The 25,636-nt window shown below is 47.0% G+C and overlaps 1 protein-coding gene across 1 annotated transcript in view; it reads right to left on the bottom strand.

The window, feature by feature from the left end:
- LOC139750304 (oxysterol-binding protein-related protein 1-like) overlaps positions 1–25,636 on the bottom strand; it is a 745,131-nt gene that overhangs the window by 84,455 nt on the left and 635,040 nt on the right. Inside the window, exons 17-20 of the mRNA XM_071664928.1 lie at positions 24,939–25,097; positions 22,717–22,829; positions 4,164–4,248; positions 3,569–3,673 (exon numbers count right to left, since the gene is read on the bottom strand). Coding sequence (XP_071521029.1) covers positions 3,569–3,673; positions 4,164–4,248; positions 22,717–22,829; positions 24,939–25,097 — 462 coding nt within the window. The remainder of the gene's footprint in view (positions 1–3,568; positions 3,674–4,163; positions 4,249–22,716; positions 22,830–24,938; positions 25,098–25,636) is intronic.

A 25,636-nucleotide genomic window follows, 5' to 3' on the forward strand; every position in this document is an offset into this window, starting at 1 on the left:
GAAAGTGATTGGTTCTCAGTGAATGTAGGTTTGTGGCAGGGGTGTGTGATGTCTCCATGGTTGTTTAATTTGTTTATGGATGGGGTTGTTAGGGAGGTGAATGCAAGAGTTTTGGAAAGAGGGGCAAGTATGCAGTCTGCTGTGGATGAGAGAGCTTGGGAAGTAAGTCAGTTGTTGTTCGCTGATGATACAGCACTGGTGGCTGATTCATGTGGGAAACTGCAGAAGCTGGTGACTGAGTTTGGTAAAGTGTGTGAAAGAAGAAAGCTAAGAGTAAATGTGAATAAGAGCAAGGTTATTAGGTACAGTAGGGTTGAGGGTCAAGTCAATTGGGAGGTAAGTTTGAATGGAGAAAAATAGGAGGAAGTGAAGTGTTTTAGATATCCGGGAGTGGATTTGGCAGTGGATGGAACCATGGAAGCAGAAGAGATTCATAGGGTGGGGGAGGGGGCCAAAGTTCTGGGAGCGTTGAAGAATGTGTGGAAGTCGAGAACGTTATCTCAGAAGGCAAAAATGGGTATGTTTGAGGGAATAGTGGTTCCAACATTGTTATATGGTTGTGAGGCGTGGGCTATGGATAAAGTTGTGCGGAGGAGGGTGGATGTGCTGGAAATGAGATGTTTGAGGACAATATGTGGTGTGAGGTGGTTTGATCGAGTAAGTAATAATGGTAAGAGAGATGTGTGGTAATAAAAAGAGTGTGGTTGAAAGAGCAGAAGAGGGAGTTTTGAAATGGTTTGGTCACATGGAGAAAATGAGTGAGGAAAGATTGACCAAGAGGATATATGTGTCAGAGGTGGAGGGAACGAGAAGTGGGAGACCAAATTGGAGGTGGAAAGATGGAGTGAAAAAGATTTTGAGTGATCGGGGCCTGAACATACAGGAGGGTGAAAGGCGTGCAAGAAATAGAGTGAATTGGAACAACATGGTATACTGGGGTCAACATGCTGTCAATGGATTGAACCAGGGCATGTGAAGTGTCTGGGGTAAACCATGGAAAGTTCTGTGGGGCCTGGATGTGAAAAAGGAGCTGTGGTTTCGGTGCATTATTACATGACAGCTAGAGACTGAGTGTGAATGAAAGTGGCCTTTGTTGTCTTTTCCTGGCGATACCTCGTGCACATGAGGGGGGAGGGGGTTGTTACTTCATGTGTGGTGGGGTGGCGATGGGAATGAATAAAGGCAGACAGTATGAATTATGTACATGTGTATAAATGTATATGTCTGTATGTATACGTTGAGATGTACAGGTATGTATATTTGCGTGTGTGGACGTGTATGTATATACATGTGTATGTGGGTGGGTTGGGCCATTCTTTCGTCTTATTCCTTGCGCTACCTCACTAATGCGGGAGACAGCGACAAAGTATAATTAATAAATATAAATATATATCACACATTCACCATTTCCCGCATTAACAAGGTAGCATTAGAACAGGGGACTGAGCCTAAATCTGCAAAGCCTCACTTAGCCCCCTTGTCTGTTCTTTCTCTTGGAAGTCAAAACTGGATGGGAGGATTTCCAGCTCCCACTCCCTTCTCTTTTTGTTGCCTTTTATGACATGCAGGGGATACATGGGAAGTATTCTTTCTCTCCTCTGCCTTTCAAAGTATTTGAACACATGCAGACCCAACCACAAGTGTGTGTGTGTGTGCAGGAAATGAGATGTGTGGGAGGTAAGGTTTGTTGGGGGGGGAACTGTGTTGTGGGAGGTAAGGTGTGTGGGGTGGCATGGGGTTCCGCACTATGCATCTAACAGCAGCTGAGGGAATTGGCACACCCATGGAGCACCTGTACCAAACACACTTTACTCGAGTGTTTTGACCATATCAGAGTGTGTTTAGGTGAGTGTTCTGATGATAACTATGCTGTCTAAACATATCACTGGGATACTTTTTTATGTGCAAACACACCTATATGAGTTATGTATTAACTTGGAAGGCCACACACACTCACCTGAGCCACATACACATTCGCCAGGGTCCCGCACTCTTGTTATTGGGCACACACACTCACCTGGGTCACACGCATTCACCTGGGCCAAACACACTCGTTAAGGGTACATACAGTTGCTCAGAGTATCTACTCACCTGGGTCACACACACCCACACACACACTTAACTAGGCCACACATACACACCTAGATCTCAAACTCATCTGGGACATGCACTTAAAAAAAGCCATTCACTCATTTGAGCCATATTCATTCGCATGGGCCACACATATGTACTCACATGCACCACACATACCTCGCTATAAGAACTACAAAAGGTTACTTGATGATTATGGTCTGTAAGGAGCTGGAAAAGGTAATACAAAAAATGGATGACTTTCTGCGGATGAAAATCTACCTTAGTGAGAAGCAATGCAATTTCAGGGAAAGGTCATATGTAATGTACCTCTTATCTCATGAGTGTGCTCCGTTTTAAACCGAAAGATAAGGGAGGATGGATGGCCAGAGAACTTTTGACACTGTACCACACAGGAAGCTCGTGAAACAGCTGGACCTCTCATGCAAGAATAAGGTGAGGACTTCTTTGATGGACAGATTTTCTAGTAAAAAGGAACAAAAGCCGTATGCCAGAGGAGCCTTCTCAAAATTGGGTGAGGTTACCAGTGGCATGCTACAGGGTTTTGTTCTGGGGCCAATGCTCTTCTTGATCCAGGCAAATGACTTGGCAGATGGATTGGTTTTTTACTTGAACATGCATGCAGATCATGCTTAGGATGAAGGAGGTGAAAAATGAGAAGGCTTGCGTCAACGTGCAAGGAGACTTGGGCAAACTCGAAAATTGGTCTGTTACATGTTATAAAATTCAATCCTATAAAATGTGGATAGAACAATGCGAGGGAAAGCCTCAAAATGATTATCATCTGGTAAGAAATAGGTTACTGGAAAGTGTGTGAGGGAGATCTAGGAGTCGAAATCGTCCTAACCCATTCACCAGTCTCTCGCCTAAAAAGAACAGTAAAAGTGACAAATATTGGCAAACAGTTGAACTGCATTCAAGTACATGACTAAGTTATACTAATCAGTTGTTTACATCCTACATAAGATTGAAATAAAAAAGCTTCACTGATTTGGTCATCGCACTTGAAGAAGGGCAAAGAACAGATAAGGTCCAGAGAAAGGAAACAAATATGGTACCAGACTTATGAGAGCAGAAATACAGGGAAAGATTACAGGCCTTCCATGTGTCCAACACGGAAGAACGATGAGTGAGGGATGATCTTTTAAGTTTTTAAAGCAAACATTATGAAGACAATGAAAATTTCTTCGAAAGATGGGACAGAACGGCCAATGGACATTTCTTGAAATACAAGAAAACTTGTTAAACGAGATGTAAGGAAGTGCTTTCATAGTATACGAGCGGCGGATGACTAGCACAAACTAAATGAGAAAATAGTTAAGGAAAACATCATAAAAAAAGTTAAAAAAAAATATGATAGCTGAGAAGGTTCAAGAAACAGGGTCCCACGGGTGTAAAACTCCCTCCTTGTACAGAATGAACAAGTTACTACAAAGGGTAATCACACACATACACATATACCTGGGCCACAACTCACCTAAACTTGTGGGCATTGGTCTTCATATATTCATCGTACGACTGGATATCTGTGGCGCGCAGGAACTCGGTCCATTTCCCGTACAGGAAACACTGCCTCTTCTTCCTGAGCGAGAGAAGGTGAGAGAGAGAAGGGGCCCATTTTATACACGTGCAATGAGAGAAAAAAAATCTTTTACCTGCTTGTCCTATTGTTCTATCTGTCAATCTGTGGATTTGGCTGAGTTCTATTATCAGTTCCTCATTTTGCTCTGTCTCTTTGTCTGTGAACATGGCTATCAAAGTGTCTGTCTGTGTCATACTGTGATAGTTTTACTGAATATATAGCAGATTACACCAGGATACGTCGGATAGGTAAGGAAACAAGTTCTATTAAGCCAGGTCAGATCAGGGCACAAGTGATAATGAGATAGGTCATCAGGTCAGGTCAGGGTGCAAATCATACTGGGATAGGCTATGTAAAGCCAAGATAAAACACACTAGGATAAGTAAAGTCAAGGCAACGTCAAGTAAAGTCAAGCCAACGTCAGGTCACTGATTGTACTGAGGCAGGTCAATTCAGGTCGAGGCTGGGATCAAAGGGTTCTGGAACTTACTTTTTATCAAGGATGAAACCCTCAATTCGATGCAGGTCCTTGGAGAACCACCCAGCAGTCTTAAAGGTGAGGACGCTCTTGTGACCTTGTGAGGGTGAACGGGGTGTGGGGCAAGACAAGGGGGATGGACAAAGGTTTGGGCAGAGGTGAGGGGAAGGCAAGAGGGGTATGGGCAAGGATAAGGGGACATGAAGGGTGGATGAGCAGGGCAGGAATTACATGTGGTCGGGATGTATTCAAAGTGGCCAAGAAGAGGATGTAGCCGTGGTCGTGGATGACGGAGGCGTGAGCACAGTTGGCAGGAGCAGCGGGAACGTCAGCATTCCGGGTGGGAGGAGGGAGAGACATTGGTAATTAGCAACATGACCAACAGTGTTGGGTACTAGGTAATTAGCAACATGACCATCAGTGTTGAGTACTAGGTAATTAGCAACATGACCATCAGTGTTGAGTACTAGGCAGCCACACACACATACACACACAGCTGTACAGATGCATGTATGCAGCAGAAGCCATATACTCAATGAACAATGCCATGGCCACTCCAGACAGTGCTTTCATGGTAGCAGCTTGAGGTGCGTCTCCTGTGAGGAGCTGTGTGTTGCATGCTGCATGAAGGAACATCACAAAACCACCACAGCAACACTCGCATACTTGTTATCCAAGTCAAACCAAGTTGCATACAGTGTTATTACACGACACAGAAGTATATCAATGCTTCTCCTCTTCCAGGAGGGAAGTTCACTTAATGTGGAGAGCTATTCTGACTTCCCAGGAAAGACAAATATTATAATGACACTAAGATATTGAGGGCAACACGGTAAGGCTTTAATGAATTCCCTGAAGATGTATAATACAACAGGCTGAGTGTATGGAATTCCTGGAAAATAACATAAAAGAACTCTACCAGACCGTCAGAAAGGACCACAATGGTGTCCTGCACACTATACGGGTCATGTGATGAACAATGGTGCCCTCAGTACCACATAGTGGAACTAATGAGAAAAGTTTTGTGTCATGTTGTGCGGAAAAAAAAAGATCAGTCCCTCGAGCACGACGGTATGGCCCTAGAGCACGACGGTATGGCCCTTGAGCACGACGGTACAGCCTTCTAGCACGACGCTACAGCCTTCTAGCACGACGGTACAGCCCTCTAGCACGACGCTACAGCCTTCTAGCACGACGCTACAGCCCTCTAGCACGACGCTACAGCCCTCTAGCACGACGGTACAGCCCTCTAGCACGACGGTACAGCCCTCTAGCACGACGGTACAGCCTTCTAGCACGACGGTACAGCTTTCTAGCACGACGGTACAGCTTTCTAGCACGACGGTCTGATGTCTTGAGCAGTGTGTTTGTCCCGTAAAGTATTAGGTGAGAAGTTATACCTCACTGGAACATCACCAACACACTGCTTAAAGAGGAGTAACGTATTATACCCCACTGGGAACAGCACCAACACACTGCTTAAAGAGGAGTAACGTATATACCCCACTGGGAACAGCACCAACACACTGCTTAAAGAGGAGTAACGTATTAAACCCCACTGGGAACAGCACCAACACACTGCTTAAATAGGAGTAACGTATTAAACCCCACTGGGAACAGCACCAACACACTGCTTAAATAGGAGTAACGTATTAAACCCCACTGGGAACAGCACCAACACACTGCTTAAATAGGAGTAACGTATTATACCCCACTGGGAACAGCACCAACACACTGCTTAAAGAGGAGTAACGTATTATACCCCACTGGGAACAGCACCAACACACTGCTTAAAGAGGAGTAACGTATTACTACACAATGTAAATTCTGCTAGCGCGCTGGCCTGGGTAAGCGTTGGTGGCCACCCTGCAGGATACTTCCTGGTGGGGGTGGTAGTGTCCGTCCTGCAGGATCCCTCCTGCCGATGATGGTGGTGTCCGTCCTAAAGGATATCTCCTGCTGGTGCTGGTGGTGTCCGTCCTACAGGATATCTCCTGCTGGTGCTGGTGGTGTGTTCGTCCTACAGGATATCTCCTGCTGGTGTTGTGTTCGTCCTACAGGATATCTCCTGCTGGTGCTGGTGGTGTGTTCGTCCTACAGGATATCTCCTGCTGGTGCTGGTGTTGTGTTCGTCCTACAGGATATCTCCTGCTGGTGCTGGTGGTGTGTTCGTCCTACAGGATATCTCCTGCTGGTGTTGTGTTCGTCCTACAGGATATCTCCTGCTGGTGGTGTCATCAGGACTCATTAATGAACTTGAGACCGGGCTTGTTAACATGGCTGACTGAGGACCCGTTGCACGGCTTCCAATGATCTGGTTAACTCCAGTAGAGTTCAGTCCTCGTGGGCTACTGTGGCAAATGTATGTTTACCACAGTCATCACTCACTGTGTGGCACAGTCATCACTCTGTGTGAGGCACAGTCTTCACTCATTGTGTGGCACATTCATCAGTGTGTGTAAGGCACAGTCTTCACTCATTGTGTGGCACAGTCATCAGTGTGTGTGAGGCACAGTCTTCACTCATTGTGTGGCACAGTCATCAGTGTGTGTGAGGCACAGTCTTCACTCATTGTGTGGCACAGTCATCAGTGTGTGTGAGGCACAGTCTTCACTCATTGTGTGGCACAGTCATCAGTGTGTGTGAGGCACAGTCTTCACTCATTGTGTGGCACAGTCATCAGTGTGTGTGAGGCACAGTCTTCACTCATTGTGTGGCACAGTCATCAGTCTGTGTGAGAGACAGTCTTCAGCCAGTGTGAGGCACAGTCTTCAGCCAGTGTGAGGCACTGTCTTCACTCACTGTGTGGCACAGTCATCAGTCTGTGTGAGGCACAGTCTTCACTCACTGTGTGGCACAGTCATCAGTCTGTGTGAGGCACAGTCTTCACTCTGTGTGAGGCACAGTCTTCAGCTTGTGTGAGGCATCCCGAGCAGCGAGTATGCATGAGGTGTGAACCAGCGGCAGGCAGGTGGTAGAGCGGGGTCAGGCAGTCGCTGCACCATCTGTTCCCTCGTACCACTGGCAGTACAGCTTCCCAACAACTGATCCTTCCCGTGGCTCGAGAAAAGTCAGCTTGAAACAGGTAGTACGTCACCACTTCGACCATCCCAGGACACCTCGGTCGACCCACGACCCAACCCAGCAGACTCGGACCCAGACCGGGCTGAGGGAGGGTTACAGAAGGTCGTAGACTACACCAACGTAGCCCCAAGGTCGACGGTACGGGTCGCAGACTACACCAAGGTAGCCACAAGGTCGACGGTACGGGTCGTAGACTACATCAATGTAGCCTCAAGGTCGACGGTACGGGTCGTAGACTACATCAATGTAGCCTCAAGGTCGACGGTACGGGTCGTAGACTACATCAATTTAGCCTCAAGGTCGACGGTACGGGTCGTAGACTACATCAATGTAGCCTCAAGGTCGACGGTAAGGGTCGCAGACTACACCAAGGTAGCCCCAAGGTCGACGGTACGGGTCGTAGACTACATCAATGTAGCCTCAATGTCGACGGTACGGGTCGTAGACTACATCAATGTAGCCTCAAGGTCGACGGTACGGGTCATAGACGACATCAATGTAGCCTCAAGGTCGACGGTACGGGTCGTAGACTACATCAATGTAGCCTCAAGGTCGACGGTACGGGTCGTAGACTACATCAATGTAGCCTCAAGGTCGACGGTACGGGTCATAGACTACATCAATGTAGCCTCCAGGTCGACGGTACGGGTCGTAGACTACATCAATGTAGCCTCAAGGTCGACGGTACGGGTCGTAGACTACATCAATGTAGCCTCAAGGTCGACGGTACGGGTCGCACACTACATCAAGGTAGCCTCAAGGTCGACGGTACGGGTCGCACACTACATCAAGGTAGCCTCAAGGTCGACGGTACGGGTCGCACACTACACCACGGTAGCCTCAAGGTCGACGGTACGGGTCGTAGACTACATCAATGTAGCCTCAAGGTCGACGGTACGGGTCGCACACTACATCAAGGTAGCCTCAAGGTCGACGGTACGGGTCGCACACTACACCACGGTAGCCTCAAGGTCGACGGTACGGGTCGTAGACTACATCAATGTAGCCTCAAGGTCGACGGTACGGGTCGCACACTACACCACGGTAGCCTCAAGGTCGACGGTACGGGTCGTAGACTACATCAATGTAGCCTCAAGGTCGACGGTACGGGTCGCACACTACATCAATGTAGCCTCAAGGTCGACGGTACGGGTGGCAGACGATGTTTAACAACACTTGTGTCTGAGATGTATGAAGACATTTCGTCCCACTAAACAATGTTTAATGAAGACATTTCGTCCCACTTAACGATGTTTAATGAAGACATTTCGTCCCACTTAACGATGTTTAATGAAGACATTTCGTCCCACTTAACGATGTTTAATGAAGACATTTCGTCCCACTTAACGATGTTTAATGAAGACATTTCGTCCCACTTAACGATGTTTAATGACACTTGTGTCTAAGATGTTTGTAAACATTTCGTCTCACTCAGCGTTGTTTAAAGACATTTCGTGCTGGCGTTGTTTCAAGATACTTCGCTTTAATTAGCGCTGTTTAATGACACTTCGGTTCACTTAGCGATATTTAAGGACATATCGTCACAATTAGCGCTGTTTAATGACACTTCGGTTCACTTAGCGATATTTGATGACATATCGTCACCATTAGCGCTGTTTAATGACACTTCGGTTCACTTAGCGATATTTAAGGACATATCGTCACAATTAGCGCTGTTTAATGACACTTCGGTTCACTTAGCGATATTTGATGACATATCGTCACCATTAGCGCTGTTTAATGACACTTCGGTTCACTTAGCGATATTTAAGGACATATCGTCACAATTAGCGCTGTTTAATGACACTTCGGTTCACTTAGCGATATTTGATGACATATCGTCACAATTAGCGCTGTTTAATGACACTTCGGTTCACTTAGAGATATTTGATGACATATCGTCACAATTAGCGCTGTTTAATGACACTTCGGTTCACTTAGCGATAATTGATGACATATCGTCACAATTAGCGCTGTTTAATGACACTTCGGTTCACTTAGCGATAATTGATGACATATCGTCACAATTAGCGCTGTTTAATGACACTTCGGTTCACTTAGCGATATTTGATGACATATCGTCACAATTAGCGCTGTTTAATGACACTTCGGTTCACTTAGCGATATTTGATGACATATCGTCACAATTAGCGCTGTTTAATGACACTTCGGTTCACTTAGCGATATTTGATGACATATCGTCACAATTAGCGCTGTTTAATGACACTTCGGTTCACTTAGCGATATTTGATGACATATCGTCACAATTAGCGCTGTTTAATGACACTTCGGTTCACTTAGCGATATTTGATGACATATCGTCACACTTAGCGCTGTTCAGCGACCATGGTGGCGTGTGTTATGTCCAGGATAGCCGACACAACCCGCCTCCCAGCGTGACAGTTCGTCATGGGAATTCCACAGTAACATCCCCCCCCCCACCAACCAACCTTCCCGATAACTCCATGATAACCTGTGCTTGGTATCGGGTCCTCGAGACTTGGGTTATCTATTTATTTATCAATTTCTTTACGTAAGTTTTCAAGAAGCTTAACCGTTCTGGCACGACCATCTGACCCTGTGGTGTGATGGCCCGGCCACCATGTACAGTGCGCAGGTGAGTGATGCGTGTGTGTGTGTGTGTGTGTGTGTATGTGTGTGTGTGGGGGGGGGGGTTACAGGATAGTGAGGGATACAAAGAAAGTAGTACACGTCGGTATGGAAGGCTCTGAGTTAGTATTTACGGGATAGTATATTGACGGGTGGATGGATGGAAGAGTGCGTGAATGGATCGACAAGTGGATGGATATACGAGTGGATGGATGGATGGATGGACGAGTGGGTGGCTGGATGGATGGACGAATGGTTGGATGGATGGATGGACGAGTGGGTGGATGGTTGGATGGACGAGTGGGTGGATGGATGCATGGACGAGTGGGTGGATGGATGGACGGACGAGTGGGAGGATGGGTGGATGGACGAATGGTTGGATGGATGGATGGACGAGTGGGTGGATGGTTGGATGGGCGAGTGGGTGGATGGATGGATGGATAGACGATTGGGTGGATGGATGGACGGACGAGTGGGTGGATGGATGGACGGACGAGTGGGTGGATGGTTGGACGGACGAGTGGGTGGATGGATGGACGGACGAGTGGGTGAATGGTTGGACGGACGAGTGGGTGGATGGATGGATGGACGAGTGGATGGATGGATGGATAGACGATTGGGTGGATGGATGGACGGACGAGTGGGTGGATGGATGGATGAGTGGATGAACGGAGGGATAAGCCAGTATAAGTATGAATGAGTAGGAGGATGAGCGGATGGATGAGTGGGCGACGGGCTCCATCCAGCAGATGGGTGAGGGGAAGACCATACACCAAGCCTGACTTCTGGAGTGGATGACTCTACGTGTGGAGGGACAGGTGGCTGTGTCCTGCGACGCCCCTGGTGGAGGCCCAACACCACTGCCACACAGCAGGGCGAGCACTGCCCTCCTCTCACAGTGTGTGTGTGTGTGTGTGTGTGTGTGTGTGTGTGTGTGTGTGTGTGTGTGTGACAGTAGCAAGCCCAGGCTGTCTGGCGTGTGGGGGACCCAACCTCCTCAAGTCCTCTGGTTCCCGTGACTCACGTTGACCTAAGTCAGGTTGGGTCAGGTCAGGTCAGGACACGGAACACGGTCATGATGAGAGTCAAGGACAACTTTCGTATAAGATCATCCACACCCATCCAACCTCCCGCCTCCCCCCTCAACTCATTATCACCATCTAACCCACCTCCTCCCCCCTCAACTCATTATCACCATCTAACCTACCTCCTCCCCCCTCAACTCATTATCACCATCTAACCCACCTCCTCCCCCCTCAACTCATTATCACCATCTAACCCACCTCCTCCCCCCTCAACTCATTATCACCACCATCTAACCCACCTCCTCCCCCCTCAACTCATTATCACCACCATCTAACCCACCTCCTCCCCCCTCAACTCATTATCACCACCATCTAACCCACCTCCTCCCCCCTCAACTCATTATCACCACCATCTAACCCACCTCCTCCCCCCTCAACTCATTATCACCACCATCTAACCCACCTCCTCCCCCTCAACTCATTATCACCACCATCTAACCCACCTCCTCCCCCTCAACTCATTATTATCACCACCATCTAACCCACCTCCTCCTCCCTCAACTCATTATCACCACCATCTAACCTCCCGCCTCCCCCCCTCAACTCATTATCACCACCATCTAACCTCCCGCCTCCCCCCTCAACTCATTATCACCACCATCTAACCTACCTCCTCCCCCCTCAACTCATTATCACCACCATCTAACCCACCTCCTCCCCCTCAACTCATTATCACCACCATCTAACCCACCTCCTCCCCCCTCAACTCATTATCACCACCATCTAACCTCCCGCCTCCCCCCTCAACTCATTATCACCACCATCTAACCTCCCGCCTCCCCCCTCAACTCATTATCACCACCATCTAACCCACCTCCTCCCCCTCAACTCATTATCACCACCATCTAACCTCCCGCCTCCCCCTCAACTCATTATCACCACCATCTAACCTCCCGCCTCCCCCCTCAACTCATTATCACCACCATCTGACCCACCTCCTCCCCCTCAACTCATTATCACCACCATCTAACCCACCTCCTCCCCCCTCAACTCATTATCACCACCATCTAACCCACCTCCTCCCCCCTCAACTCATTATCACCACCATCTAACCTCCCGCCTCCCTCTCAACTCATTATCACCACCATCTAACCTCCCGCCTCCTCCCTCAACTCATTATCACCACCATCTAACCTCCCGCCTCCCCCCTCAACTCATTATCACCACCATCTAACCCACCTCCTCCCCCTCAACTCATTATCACCACCATCTAACCCACCTCCTCCCCCTCAACTCATTATCACCACCATCTAACCTCCCGCCTCCCCCCTCAACTCATTATCACCACCATCTAACCTCCCGCCTCCCCCTCAACTCATTATCACCACCATCTAACCCACCTCCTCCCCCCTCAACTCATTATCACCACCATCTAACCTCCCGCCTCCCCCTCAACTCATTATCACCACCATCTAACCTCCCGCCTCCCCCTCAACTCATTATCACCACCATCTAACCTACCTCCTCCCCCTCAACTCATTATCACCATCTAACCTCCCGCCTCCCCCTCAACTCATTATCACCATCTAACCTCCCGCCTCCCCCCTCAACTCATTATCACCATCTAACCTACCGCCTCCCCCTCAACTCATTATCACCTTCTAACCTACCTCCTCCCCCTCAACTCATTATCACCATCTAACCTACCTCCTCCCCCTCAACTCATTATCACCATCTAACCTACCGCCTCCCCCCTCAACTCATTATCACCATCTAACCTACCGCCTCCCCCCTCAACTCATTATCACCATCCAACCTACCGCCTCCCCCCTCAAATCATTATCACCATCTAACCTACCGCCTCCCCCCTCAACTCATTATCACCATCTAACCTACCTCCTTCCCCTCAACTCATTATCACCATCTAACCTACCGCCTCCCCCCTCAACTCATTATCACCATCCACGTCCTTCACTGTATCACCACATCACCATCAGTACACAGAGCCACCAGCCCTGAACACCTCACATAAGCTAGGGATATTAAAGGATTATAGAAATTCTCAATAACTTTCCAGTCCTTTGATGTTCTATAATTGAGCATCGTGGGTCTTGATGAACCTGAACTCTAGCACAACTAACCCGTTCCGCTCTCTCATACTGTGCGGACGAACCAACCCCTCTATCCATGCACCTGACCACGTCCCCTGCACACCAACTATCCAGGCCACAAACACTCACCATCTATCCATACACCTGACCACGTCCCCTACACACTAACTATCCAGGCCACAAACACTCACCATCTATCCATGCACCTGACCACGTCCCCTGCACACTAACTATCCAGGCCACAAACACTCACCATCTATCCATGCACCTGACCACGTCCCCTGCACACTAACTATCCAGGCCACAAACACTCACCATCTATCCATACACCTGACCACGTCCCCTACACACTAACTATCCAGGCCACAAACACTCACCATCTATCCATACACCTGACCACGTCCCCTGCACACTAACTATCCAGGCCACAAACACTCACCATCTATCCATACACCCGACCACGTCCCCTACACACCAACTATCCAGGCCACAAACACTCACCATCTATCCATACACCTGACCACGTCCCCTGCACACTAACTATCCAGGCCACAAACACTCACCATCTATCCATACACCTGACCACGTCCCCTACACACCAACTATCCAGGCCACAAACACTCACCATCTATCCATACACCTGACCACGTCCCCTGCACACTAACTATCCAGGCCACAATCACTCACCATCTATCCATACACCTGACCACGTCCCCTGCACACTAACTATCCAGGCCACAAACACTCACCATCTATCCATACACCTGACCACGTCCCCTATACACTAACTATCCAGGCCACAAACATTCACCATCTATCCATACACCTGACCATGTCCCCTACACACTAACTATCCAAGCCACAAACACTCACCATCTATCCATACACCTGACCACGTCCCCTGCACACTAACTATCCAGGCCACAATCACTCACCATCTATCCATACACCTGACCACGTCCCCTACACACTAACTATCCAGGCCACAATCACTCACCATCTATCCATACACCTGACCACGTCCCCTACACACCAACTATCCAGGCCACAAACACTCACCATCTATCCATTTACGCCACCAACGAACACTCACTGTTTGGCCACCACTTGAAACTGGCACTATCCTAATTCACACCCATCATTAGGCATCTAATGTGTCTGAACTGCTACGGACACTGTTAATCATGGTTCCTAAAGAGGTCGTGTACCCGGTCACTGCCAGCGTGTGGTACGCTAAACTAGCCACTGTACCCTGACTATGTCACCACCTGGCACCTATATCCAGCCATTTTCACCATTCAGCCCCCTAAAGTGACACTGAACTCCGTCACTGCCGCCACTTGGCACCCAGCCACTGCCGCCACTAACCCCCTCTAACCATTCCCTACCCACATAGTGAACTAATATGATCTGGTCGCTGGCTCCCAGGGTACAAGTTATCACTAACAAAAACACGAGCGTATACTACAAGATCATACCATTCATCATTCATACATGGACGAGCAGCTAAATAATCTAGTGAATAATGAAAGAAATCAAGGTCTGTATTGAAACCGATATTCCTCCAACTTGGGGAAAAAATATTCAGGAAATAGGTTATAGGAAATTCTCGTACCGATATTGCCAATAAGAATATTCCCCCCTCTAGTTTTTCTGTTGGCCATGGGTTCGTCGAGGTCAGGTTTAATGAGCTGTCCAGGGGTCCAGGCTGGGTCTTGATTGGTCCAGGGGCTCTGAATGGGTAAGCAATATATTTCCCCGAGCTTCAAGATAGAAAAATACTCATTGGAGAGAGAGAGAGAGAGAGAGAGAGAGAGAGAGAGAGAGAGAGAGAGAGAGAGAGAGAGAGAGAGAGAGAGAGAGAGAGAGAGAGGCCACGCTCGCGCACACACACTAGTCTAGGTCCTTCAACACATGGCAGATGAAGTTCATCTTGACGTTACTAAATGTAAGGCAACGAGCATGTGGTTGAGGTGGAGTGAGGGAGGACGTTGTGAGCATCATCAGCACATGGTAGGTACTGAGCCACTCCCTCAGATCCTCACCTCACGACCATTACCATGTTATAGTGACCATGGTAACACACTTCAGGTGTTCAGGCAAGACTCGCGTAGTGTACACCACCAGCCTGGGGGAAACACCACACCGACTTGCTGGAGAAGGATCCATGGGCGGACATGAGTGGCAGTGTGAGGTTCAGAGATGGAAATGCCAGGCAGGCCAGAAGAACATAACTGCAAACCAAGAGGTTAGGTCTAAAGTAAGTCTATATCATACCTAAGGGTTGTAACATCGTGGTCATGGGTCGTAACGTCACGCCAGAAGACTCGTACCGTTATGGTAGGAGGTGGGGGGTGCAAGTAACAGAAGTGTGACCTGTACTTCTCCTTATAACGCACACCTTCAGTACTGTAAGTTTCTGTGTAATTCTATACAACATCAGATGAGTGTTCCACAGAACACTTGCGTCACAGCACGGTCACGGACACTATATCAAGAATGGTTGGGATACTGTGTGTTATATTGTGTGTTAATATTTAAAACATTAGTTCCAAGGCCAGAGACGAGATATCTTTTCTTCCAGTTATGAACCAAGTGAAGTTCCAAATGGAGTATTTTTGATCTTGAGGGACGTAACTCTGCTGAAATCCACACATGTTCTTGGTCGTTCATTTCTCCAGATGGTGGGAACTCGAACCAAGGTTCATGTATATCTGACCCCTCCCGACCCTCGTATACTGATGGCCTGGGTCCCTGACTGACTCCACCATACCCAAGCGTCGGAACCGTCGTGCTCTGGTCTGGGGATCCAGGCAACACCTTCTCGAAAGTTACAGGCTATTGCTGTCATGACCACTTCCACTGACCACTACGCCGCACAGTAAATTATTCAATTATTGCATGTGTGTCCACCATTAAACTTCGCTAATGGACTATACCGCTCTACCGTAAGCTCCGGAATCAATTCTAGGTTATGAATGAACCATTTTCTGCGGTGCACTTGCTATTATGGTCCATCATAGGTAGTATGTACACTCGGGATAATAATTAGTATTAGTAGTAGTGTAGTAGTAGTAGTAGTAGTAGTAGTAGTAGTAGTAGTAGTAGTAGAAGTAGTAGTAGTAGAAGTAGTAGTAGTAGTAGTAGTAGTAATAGCAGTAGTAGTGAAGTAGTAGTAGTAGTAGTAAACAACCGAGCCAGCTGGCAGCCTGCTATACGACCCAGGGTGGCAGATGGCCATGTCACTACCTAGGGGCGAGCGTCGGGGACCTGTGGTTCTCCTTGGTATGACTTTCCCCAGTCTGCTGCGTCTCTCACTCTCCTTGGGAATAACGTGGGTTGCCAGACTTACCATTATACGTACGGTACACACACGCTGAACCTTTACCGTTCATACTCGAACGCAAAGTCCCTGTGATGCAAACATTCTAAATGATTTTATGTATGATTTTGTGCAAGAGTTATGAACACCGTACTTCATACAGAATTATAAATGAGTGGACTCTACTTACGGCGTAGTTAGACTATCAACGGCGTGGTTGAACCATATATATATATATATATATATATATATATATATATATATATATATATATATATATATATATATACGTACATCCATTCCCGACGCCACCCCACCCGACAGGAATCAGCATCACCACACAATGCGTCAGCGAGGTAGCGCCAGGAAACAGACAAAGATAGGCCACATCCGCTCACATCAATACAAGAGCTGTCATGTGCAATGCACCGAAACCGCAGCTCCCTATTCACACCCAGGCCCTACAGACCTTCCTGTGGTCTACCCTCGACGTTTCACATACCCTAGTTCAGTCCATTGGCGGCACTTTATTTCGCGCATGCCTTTCACCCTCCTGTATGTTGAGGCCCCGATCGCTCAAAATCTTTTTCACTCCATCCTTTCATCTCCAATCTGGTTCCCCGTTTCTCCTTGTTCCCGCCACTTCTGACAAATATCACCTTTGTCAACCTATCCTCACTCATTCTCTACATATGTCCAAACCATTTCAACATACCCTCTTCTGCTCTCTCAACCATACTCTTTGTATTTCTAAACATCTGTCTTACCCTTTCATTACTTATTCGATCAAACCACCTTACGCCACATATTGTCCTCAAACATTTCATTTCCAACACATCCACCCTCCTCCGCACAACCCTATCTATAGCCCATGCCTCGTAACCATATAATATTGTATGAAATATTATTCCTTCAAACATACCCATTTTTGCTCTCCGAGATAACGTTCTCTCTTCCCACACATTTTTCATCGCTCCCAGAACCGTCCCCTCCCCCACCTTTTGACTCAATTCTTCTTCCATGGTTCCCTTTGCTACCAAGTCCACTCCCAGATATCTAAAACACTTCACTTTCTCCAATGTTTCTCCATTCAAAGTTACATCTCAACCAACTTGACTTCCAACCCTGCTGAACCTCATAACCTTGCTTTTAATCATATGTACTCTCAACTTTCTCCTTTCACTCTCTTCCAAACTCAGTCTCCAACATCTGCAGTTTCTCATTCGAATCAGCCACCAGTGCTGTATCATCAGCAAACAACAACTGACTCACCTCCCAGGCCTCCTCATCCCCAACAGACTGCATACTCGCCTTTCTCTCCAAGACTCTTGCATTTACCTGCTTCACCATCCCACCTATAAACAAATTAAACAACCATGGAGACATCACACACCCCTGCTGCAGACCGACCTCCACTGGGAACCATTCACTCACCTCTCTTCCGACTCGTACACATGCCTTACAGCCTTGATAAAAAAAAAAAAAATCCCACTGCTTCTAGCATCTTTCCTCCCACACGATATATTCTTATGACCTTCCACGAAGCACATCTGTCAACCCTATCATATACCTTCTCCAGATCCATAAATGCCACATACAAATCCATCTGTTTTTTTTAAGTATTTTTCACACACGTTCTTCAAAGCAAAAATCTGATCCGTAAATCCTCTACCACTTCTGAAACCACACTGCTCCTTCCCAGTCTGATGCTCTGTATATGCCTTCATCGTCTCAATCAATTCCCTATCATATAATTTTCCAGGTAAACTCAACAAACTTATACCTCTGCAGTTTGAACACTCACCTTTATCACCTTTGCCTTTGTATAAAGGCACTATACAAGCATTCCTCCAATCCTCAGGCACCTCACCATGATCCATATATACAGTGAATATCCTTACCAACCAATCAAAAACACAGTCACCATCTTTCTTAATAAACTGCATTACCATCGACTCCCGCTGCCTTGTCGCATTTCATTTTTGGCGAAGCTTTCACCACCTCTTCCCTCTTCACCAAACCACTCTCCCTGACTCTCTCACTTGGTATACCATCCCAACACTTTTATACATCTCCCGATCATTTGCACTCCTTCCTTGTAAGTACCACTCACCCGCCTCTCTTTTCTCTTTCACTAGCAACATTACTTCCTTATCCCCACTCACTATCCTCTCTAATCTGTCCATCTCCCAACTTTCGCATACCACATGCATCTCTTGCATATGCCATTACTGCTTCTCTAAATACCTGACTCCCCTCACCCACTCCCCTCACTTTATTGGCTCTCACTTTTTTGCCAATCTACACGCAATTTCTCCTGGTATTTCTTCACACAAATCTACTTCCCAAGCTCACTTACCCTCACCACTCTCTTTTGCACAACATGGTGCCTGGAAATCTTCACCCTCGCCTCCACAAGATAGTGATCGGACATCACTCCAGCTGCCCTTCTCAGAATATTTACATCCAAAAGTCTCTCTTTGACATCTCTAACAATTAATACGTAATTCAATAATGCCCGTTGACCATCTCTCCTACTCTCATACGTAAACTTGTGTATGTGTCTCTTCTAAAACCAGGAATTCCCAATCACCAGTCTTTTGTCGGCGCACAACCCCACAAACTCTACACCGTTTCTACTCATAACACTGAAAACTTCATGAGCACCAACTATACCCTCAACTGCCACATAACTTACCTTCGCACTTAAATCACCCATCACTAATGACCAGTCTCGTGCATTGAAACTGCAGACACACTCACTCAGCTGCTACCAAGACACTTGTGTCTCATGATCTTTCTTCTCATGGCCAGATGCATAAGCACCAATCATCACCCATCTCTCGCCATCCACTTTCAGTTTTACCCACATCAATCTAGAACTCACTTCATTACACACTATCACACACTTACACAGCTCCTGCCTCAGGTGTAGTGCTACTCCTTCCTTAGCTCTTGTCCTCTTACTAACTCCTGACTTTACTTCCAAGACATTTAGAAACCATCTTTCCCCTTTACCCTTGAGCTTCGTTTCACTCAGAGCCAGAGCATCCAGGTTTCTTTCCTTAAACATACCAATTATCTTTCTTCTCATCTTGGGTACATCCATACACATTCAGTGACCCCAATCCAAACCCTCGAAGAGGATGAACACTCATCTTTGAGAAACTGAACCACAAGAAGGAAAGGGTTTCCATCCTTCCCGCTCCAGAACCCTTTAGTCGTCTTCTACGACACACAGGGAATATGGAGGTAGAATTCTTTCTCCCCTACCTCAGGAATATATATATATATATACAGAGGTATAAGTTTGTTGAGTATTCCTGGTAAATTATATGGGAGGGTATTGATTGAGAGGGTGAAGGCATGTACAGAGCATCAGATTGGGGAAGAGCAGTGTGGTTTCAGAAGTGGTAGAGGATGTGTGGATCAGGTGTTTGCTTTGAAGAATGTATGTGAGAAATACTTAGAAAAGCAAATGGATTTGTATGTACCATTTATGGATCTGGAGAAGGCATATGATAGAGTTGATAGAGATGCTCTGTGGAAGGTATTAAGAATATATGGTGTGGGAGGAAAGTTGTTAGAAGCAGTGAAAAGTTTTTATCGAGGATGTAAGGCATGTGTACGTGTAGGAAGAGAGGAAAGTGATTGGTTCTCAGTGAATGTAGGTTTGCGGCAGGGGTGTGTGATGTCTCCATGGTTGTTTAATTTGTTTATGGATGGGGTTGTTAGGGAGGTAAATGCAAGAGTTTTGGAAAGAAGGGCAAGTATGAAGTCTGTTGTGGATGAGAGAGCTTGGGAAGTGAGTCAGTTGTTGTTCGCTGATGATACAGCGCTGATGGCTGATTCATGTGAGAAACTGCAGAAGCTGGTGATTGAGTTTGGTAAAGTGTGTGGAAGAAGAAAGTTAAGAGTAAATGTGAATAAGAGCAAGGTTATTAGGTACAGTAGGGTTGAGGGTCAAGTCAACTGGGAGGTGAGTTTGAATGGAGAAAAACTGGAGGAAGTGAAGTGTTTTAGATATCTGGGAGTGGATCTGGCAGCGGATGGAACCATGGAAGCGGAAGTGGATCATAGGGTGGGGGAGGGGGCGAAAATTCTGGGGGCCTTGAAGAATGTGTGGAAGTCGAGAACATTATCTCGGAAAGCAAAAATGGGTATGTTTGAAGGAATAGTGGTTCCAACAATGTTGTATGGTTGCGAGGCGTGGGTTATGGATAGAGTTGTGCGCAGGAGGATGGATGTGCTGGAAATGAGATGTTTGAGGACAATGTGTGGTGTGAGGTGGTTTGATCGAGTAAGTAACGTAAGGGTAAGAGAGATGTGGGGAAATAAAAAGAGCGTGGTTGAGAGAGCAGAAGAGGGTGTTTTGAAGTGGCTTGGGCACATGGAGAGAATGAGTGAGGAAAGATTGACCAAGAGGATATATGTGTCGGAGGTGGAGGGAACGAGGAGAAGAGGGAGACCAAATTGGAGGTGGAAAGATGGAGTGAAAAAGATTTTGTGTGATCGGGGCCTGAACATGCAGGAAGGTGAAAGGAGGGCAAGGAATAGAGTGAATTGGAGCGATGTGGTATACCGGGGTTGACGTGCTGTCAGTGGATTGAATCAAGGCATGTGAAGCGTCTGGGGTAAACCATGGAAAGCTGTGTAGGTATGTATATTTGCGTGTGTGGACGTATGTATATACATGTGTATGGGGGGGGGGGGTTGGGCCATTTCTTTCGTCTGTTTCCTTGCGCTACCTCGCAAACGCGGGAGACAGCGACAAAGTATAATAAAAAAAAAAAAAAAATATATATATATATTTATATATATATATATATATATATATATATATATATATATATATATATATATATATATATATATATATTGCAGAGTCACAATTTTGCGCGTGATCAAATATATTCCTATGAGCCCATGGGGAAAATGAAACACGATAAGTTCCCAAGTGCACTTTCGTGTAATAATCACATCATCAGGAGAGACAAAAGAGAGAAATATAACAGTCAGTTGATATACATCGAAGAGAAGAAGCTAGGACGCCATTTGGCAAGCACACGATTGTCCAAGACAGACAACGAGCGTTCATAAACTTATCATTTTACAAATTCTATTAACAATAAAGTTATCTAATTTGTATAGACCATCACTAATATTAAGATTATGATTCTTTGTGTATTTGATAATATAAGATTCAATGATATTTCACGTGGTTATAGAGTTACAGTTAATAACTGAGATGGCATTACTCCAGTCAATACAGTGATCATAGTTTTTAACGTGATTAAACAAGGCATTTAATTCTTGTCCTGTTCCTATACTATATTTATGTTGCTTAAGTCTAACAGAAAGATCCTTACCAGTCTGCCCAACATAACACTTATCACAATTTCTACATGGCATTCTATAGATGCACCCAGGAGAATTTTCTGGTGAATTCCTGAATAAGATATTCTTAATGTAAATGTAAATGCAAATGTAAATGTAAATGTTGCCTTCAGCAACAATAATACCATAAAGAATATCTTAATCAGGAATTCACCAGAAAATTCTCCTGGGTGCATCTTTAAAGTGCCATGTAGAAATTGTGATAAGTTTTATGTCGGGCAGACTGGTAAGGATCTTTCTATTAGACTTAAGCAACATAAATATAGTATAAGAACGGGATAAGAATCAAATGCCTTGTTTAATCACGTTACAAAAAAACTATGATCATTGTATTGACAAACATCTCATTTCCAGCACATCCACCCTCCTCCACACAACTCTATCTATAGCCCAAGTCTCGCAACCATATAACATTGTTGGAACCACTATTCCCTTCAAACATACCCATTTTTGCTTTCCAAGATAACGTTTCAACGCTCCCAGAACTTTCGCCCCCTCCTCCACCTTGTGACTCACTTCCGCTTCCATGGTTCCATCTGCTGCCAAATGCACTCCCAGATATCTAAAACACTTCACTTCCTCCAGTTTTTCTCCATTCAAACTTACCTCCCACCTGACTTGTCCCTCAACCCTACTGTACCTAATAACCTTGCTCTTATTCACATTTACTCTCATCTTTCTTCTTTCACACACTTTACCAAACTCAGTCACCAGCTTCTGCAGTTTCTCACCCGAATTTGGCCCCTATCTGTGGTACAGTTGGTCCCTACCTATGACGTGTTCGCCTGGCGTGAACGGTCCATGACTACAGGTGTGTCCTGAATCATCAGTGATGCACAGGTGTGATGCGAGTGAGGCTCGTACCTGTGGCGTGAGTCGGGGTTTTATGGGTGATGCGAGCGGGTCATACGCGTCATGAAATGGGAGGAGGGTCGAACTTGCGACGTGAACAACTCGTTGCTGTTGTGTGGTAGGTTAGCACCTGTGGGGATCGTGGTGATGAGGGTCGTACATACCTGTGGCGTGGTTGAGGATCTCCATGCTGCCGTATTGCTCGATCCACAACTTGCCCACGATGATGTTGTGCACACAGCAGTTCACGTTGCTCCAGGTGTACGCCTCCCCGTGGCTGCAGGCCAGAGAGCACACACATACTGGTTAGCTGGAGGGCATGAGAGAGGTACAGAGCAGGGAAGGAACAGGGAGTCACAGAACAGGGGAGGAACGGGTATAGGTGGGAAGCGTTAAAGTGGGCAAGGTTGTAAATATGAAATGGGGCACACAGAGAGAGAAGGAAGAGAGGAGGAGGAAGAGGAGGAGGAAGGGGAGGAGGAGGAGAAGTAGGAGGAGAAGGAGATGGGGCGTAACCGGCTGGGAGACAGGAACGAACTAGAACTGTGAATCATGAAAACAGTCAATATAACACTTACAGCGTAGGAACCACATGTGCAGATCTTGTTATGGAATTACAGGGATTAACATTACGATAATACGTAGAGAAAAGAAATCTAGCGACATAAGCCCACTGGCAGGTCGGTGCCTGGTGTGAGAAAGATCAAACCCCAGTAGGTCATGCTGGGTGAGGCCACGGGAGACACAAGACTGAGCAACACCGCCAGTACGGGACTTTGAGATGGAGGGTCAACTGAAAATCTGTCTTCATTACTGAGAATGTTTCAGCTTTCAGGAACAGCCATGAAGTCTGTTCTAAAGTGAACACATGACTGGAATCCTGCAAGTTCTTTTTTCACCCAGTTCCTGGGTCCTCACCCTCTCCCCACCCTGTTCCTGGGTCCTCACCCTGTCCCCATCCAGCTACTGGGTCCCCACCCTGCTCCTAGGTCCTCATCCTGGCCCCACTCTTCTCCTGGGTCCTCACCCTGCTTCTACGTCTTCACCATAGGCCTACTCTTCTCCTAGGTCCTCCCCCTGGGTCCACTCTTCTCCTGGATCCTCACCCTGCTCCTAGGTCCTCACCATGGGCCTACTCTTCTCCTAGGTCCTCGCCCTGCTCCTAGGTCCTCCCACTGAGCCCACTCTTCTCCTGGGTCCTCACCCTGCTCCTAGGTCCTCTCCCTGCTCCCAACCTGCCCCTGGAGCCTCCTGTCACATCCCCACGACCAGCCTGTCACACAGTGTCACGTCCCTCACTCCAAAACACCACACGGTATCAGCGGTGTAGTGTTCAGAACCAACAGTCTATATGTAGGACAAGACTGGTGTGGGAACTGTCTGTGTACATATCTACTACACCACAATACACACCACATACCCACTACCACAATACACACCACAGACCACACACTCCCCTCTCGACCCACATGATTCCAGCAGCCATGCAGAACACAGCCCATTTCCTCTGTTTACATTCTCCTCGCGTTATTGCCCAGGCTATTACCGCTTCAGTATACACACTAAACTAATCATTCTTCCTCTCCGATCACTCCCCTACAAACACACACACAGCCTTTTAATCTGCCCACGCAGAGTCTTCCAATGAACTCCTACCAACCACGGAATCGCTCATCTCCCAACCCCTCTGGTTTTCTGCTCTCAAAATTGCCATGAATCAACATCCTCTACTGCCTCTCACCGCACGACCCTAACCCGCCTCTCCCCTACCTACCACGTCAACCACCTCCCACCAACCCTCAAAATCGTCGATGCTTTTAGTCGACTCCTGACACCCTCGTCCATCTGCGGCCAGCAGGAAGCCTCCTGTACCGCGTCCCCCTCATCTCCAGTATACTGCTGCACCTCAGCCAACTTCTCTACTCGCGTCTTGTCAAAACAGACTCCGCAAACCACCTCCTGCCATCTTCAACATCTGGAATCACTTCACATCTCCATCTTTGTAAATCACCTCCAAACAATTTATTTCGTAAACTGTCTTTTAACAATTTCAACCTTTTACCTTGCCTCATAAAACCCTCTACCGTGTAACTTAACTCTTAACTTCAACTCTGCAAGTTGCCTCCCAACAATCTCGGCTCTTTACAGCTCCTCCTAACAACTTCAAACTACCTAAATTGCCTCTTACGAATAGCCCACAAATCGTTACAACTCTACTTGAGCTGTTCCCAGCTCCTTAAACGCCTCCTAACAACTGTCTCCCCGGTATCACCTCATTCCAGCTTCCCTGATAATCTCGTATTACCTCTCCTAACCTCCCTCTTCAAGCTCCAATAATGAGGGTGGCAGGAGCCTCCCTCCCCTGAGCCCCTCCGGAGCGACTTACTTGGGGAGCTCGACGGTGAGGACGCCCTTGGGCTGGATCTCAACGCTCTTGCCCCAGAACTTGAGCTTCGGGTGGATGGAGCCGTGGAAGTTCCAGTGCTCGGAGTCGGCGTAGAAGGAGGAGACGGGCGGGTGGTGGGAGACCTGCTCACACACTATCCTGCAGGAGAGACACAAGAAACACACGGGTCAGTTGGTCTCGGTCCTACGGTACGGATGACGGAGGCAGGAGGGTAACGAACGAGGGGAGAAATAAAAAGGTCAGACGTATGATACACAGGGGAGAAGACAAGGGGAAACAGGGGATATGAATGGAGAGAAAATGACTCAGTGAGGGAGGAGGAAAAGGGATGATGAAGCCACGAGGGTAGACTGTGGCACGGGTGACACATGCTGGAGGGAGGGAAGATGAGGCGGCTGTATATCATGGCAGAACAGAAGCTGCTGTTGCTGCTGCTGTTATAGAAGGGGAGGGTGGGTTGGTCGGGGATATGAAGGTGTCTATATATGGAGTCAAGTCCTCCTGGTTACCTAGAGAAATATTATATTATAGGGATCAGATATCAGGACGTCAGCAAGGTCGTCCCTCCATATATATATATATATATATATATATATATATATATATATATATATATATATATATATGGGCTTCCGTGGTGCAGCGTTAACATAGGCCCGCCTGGGTTCGAGATCTGG

The sequence above is a fragment of the Panulirus ornatus genome, chromosome 9 (assembly GCF_036320965.1).
Source record: "Panulirus ornatus isolate Po-2019 chromosome 9, ASM3632096v1, whole genome shotgun sequence".
NCBI classification, from domain to species: Eukaryota; Metazoa; Arthropoda; class Malacostraca; order Decapoda; family Palinuridae; genus Panulirus; species Panulirus ornatus.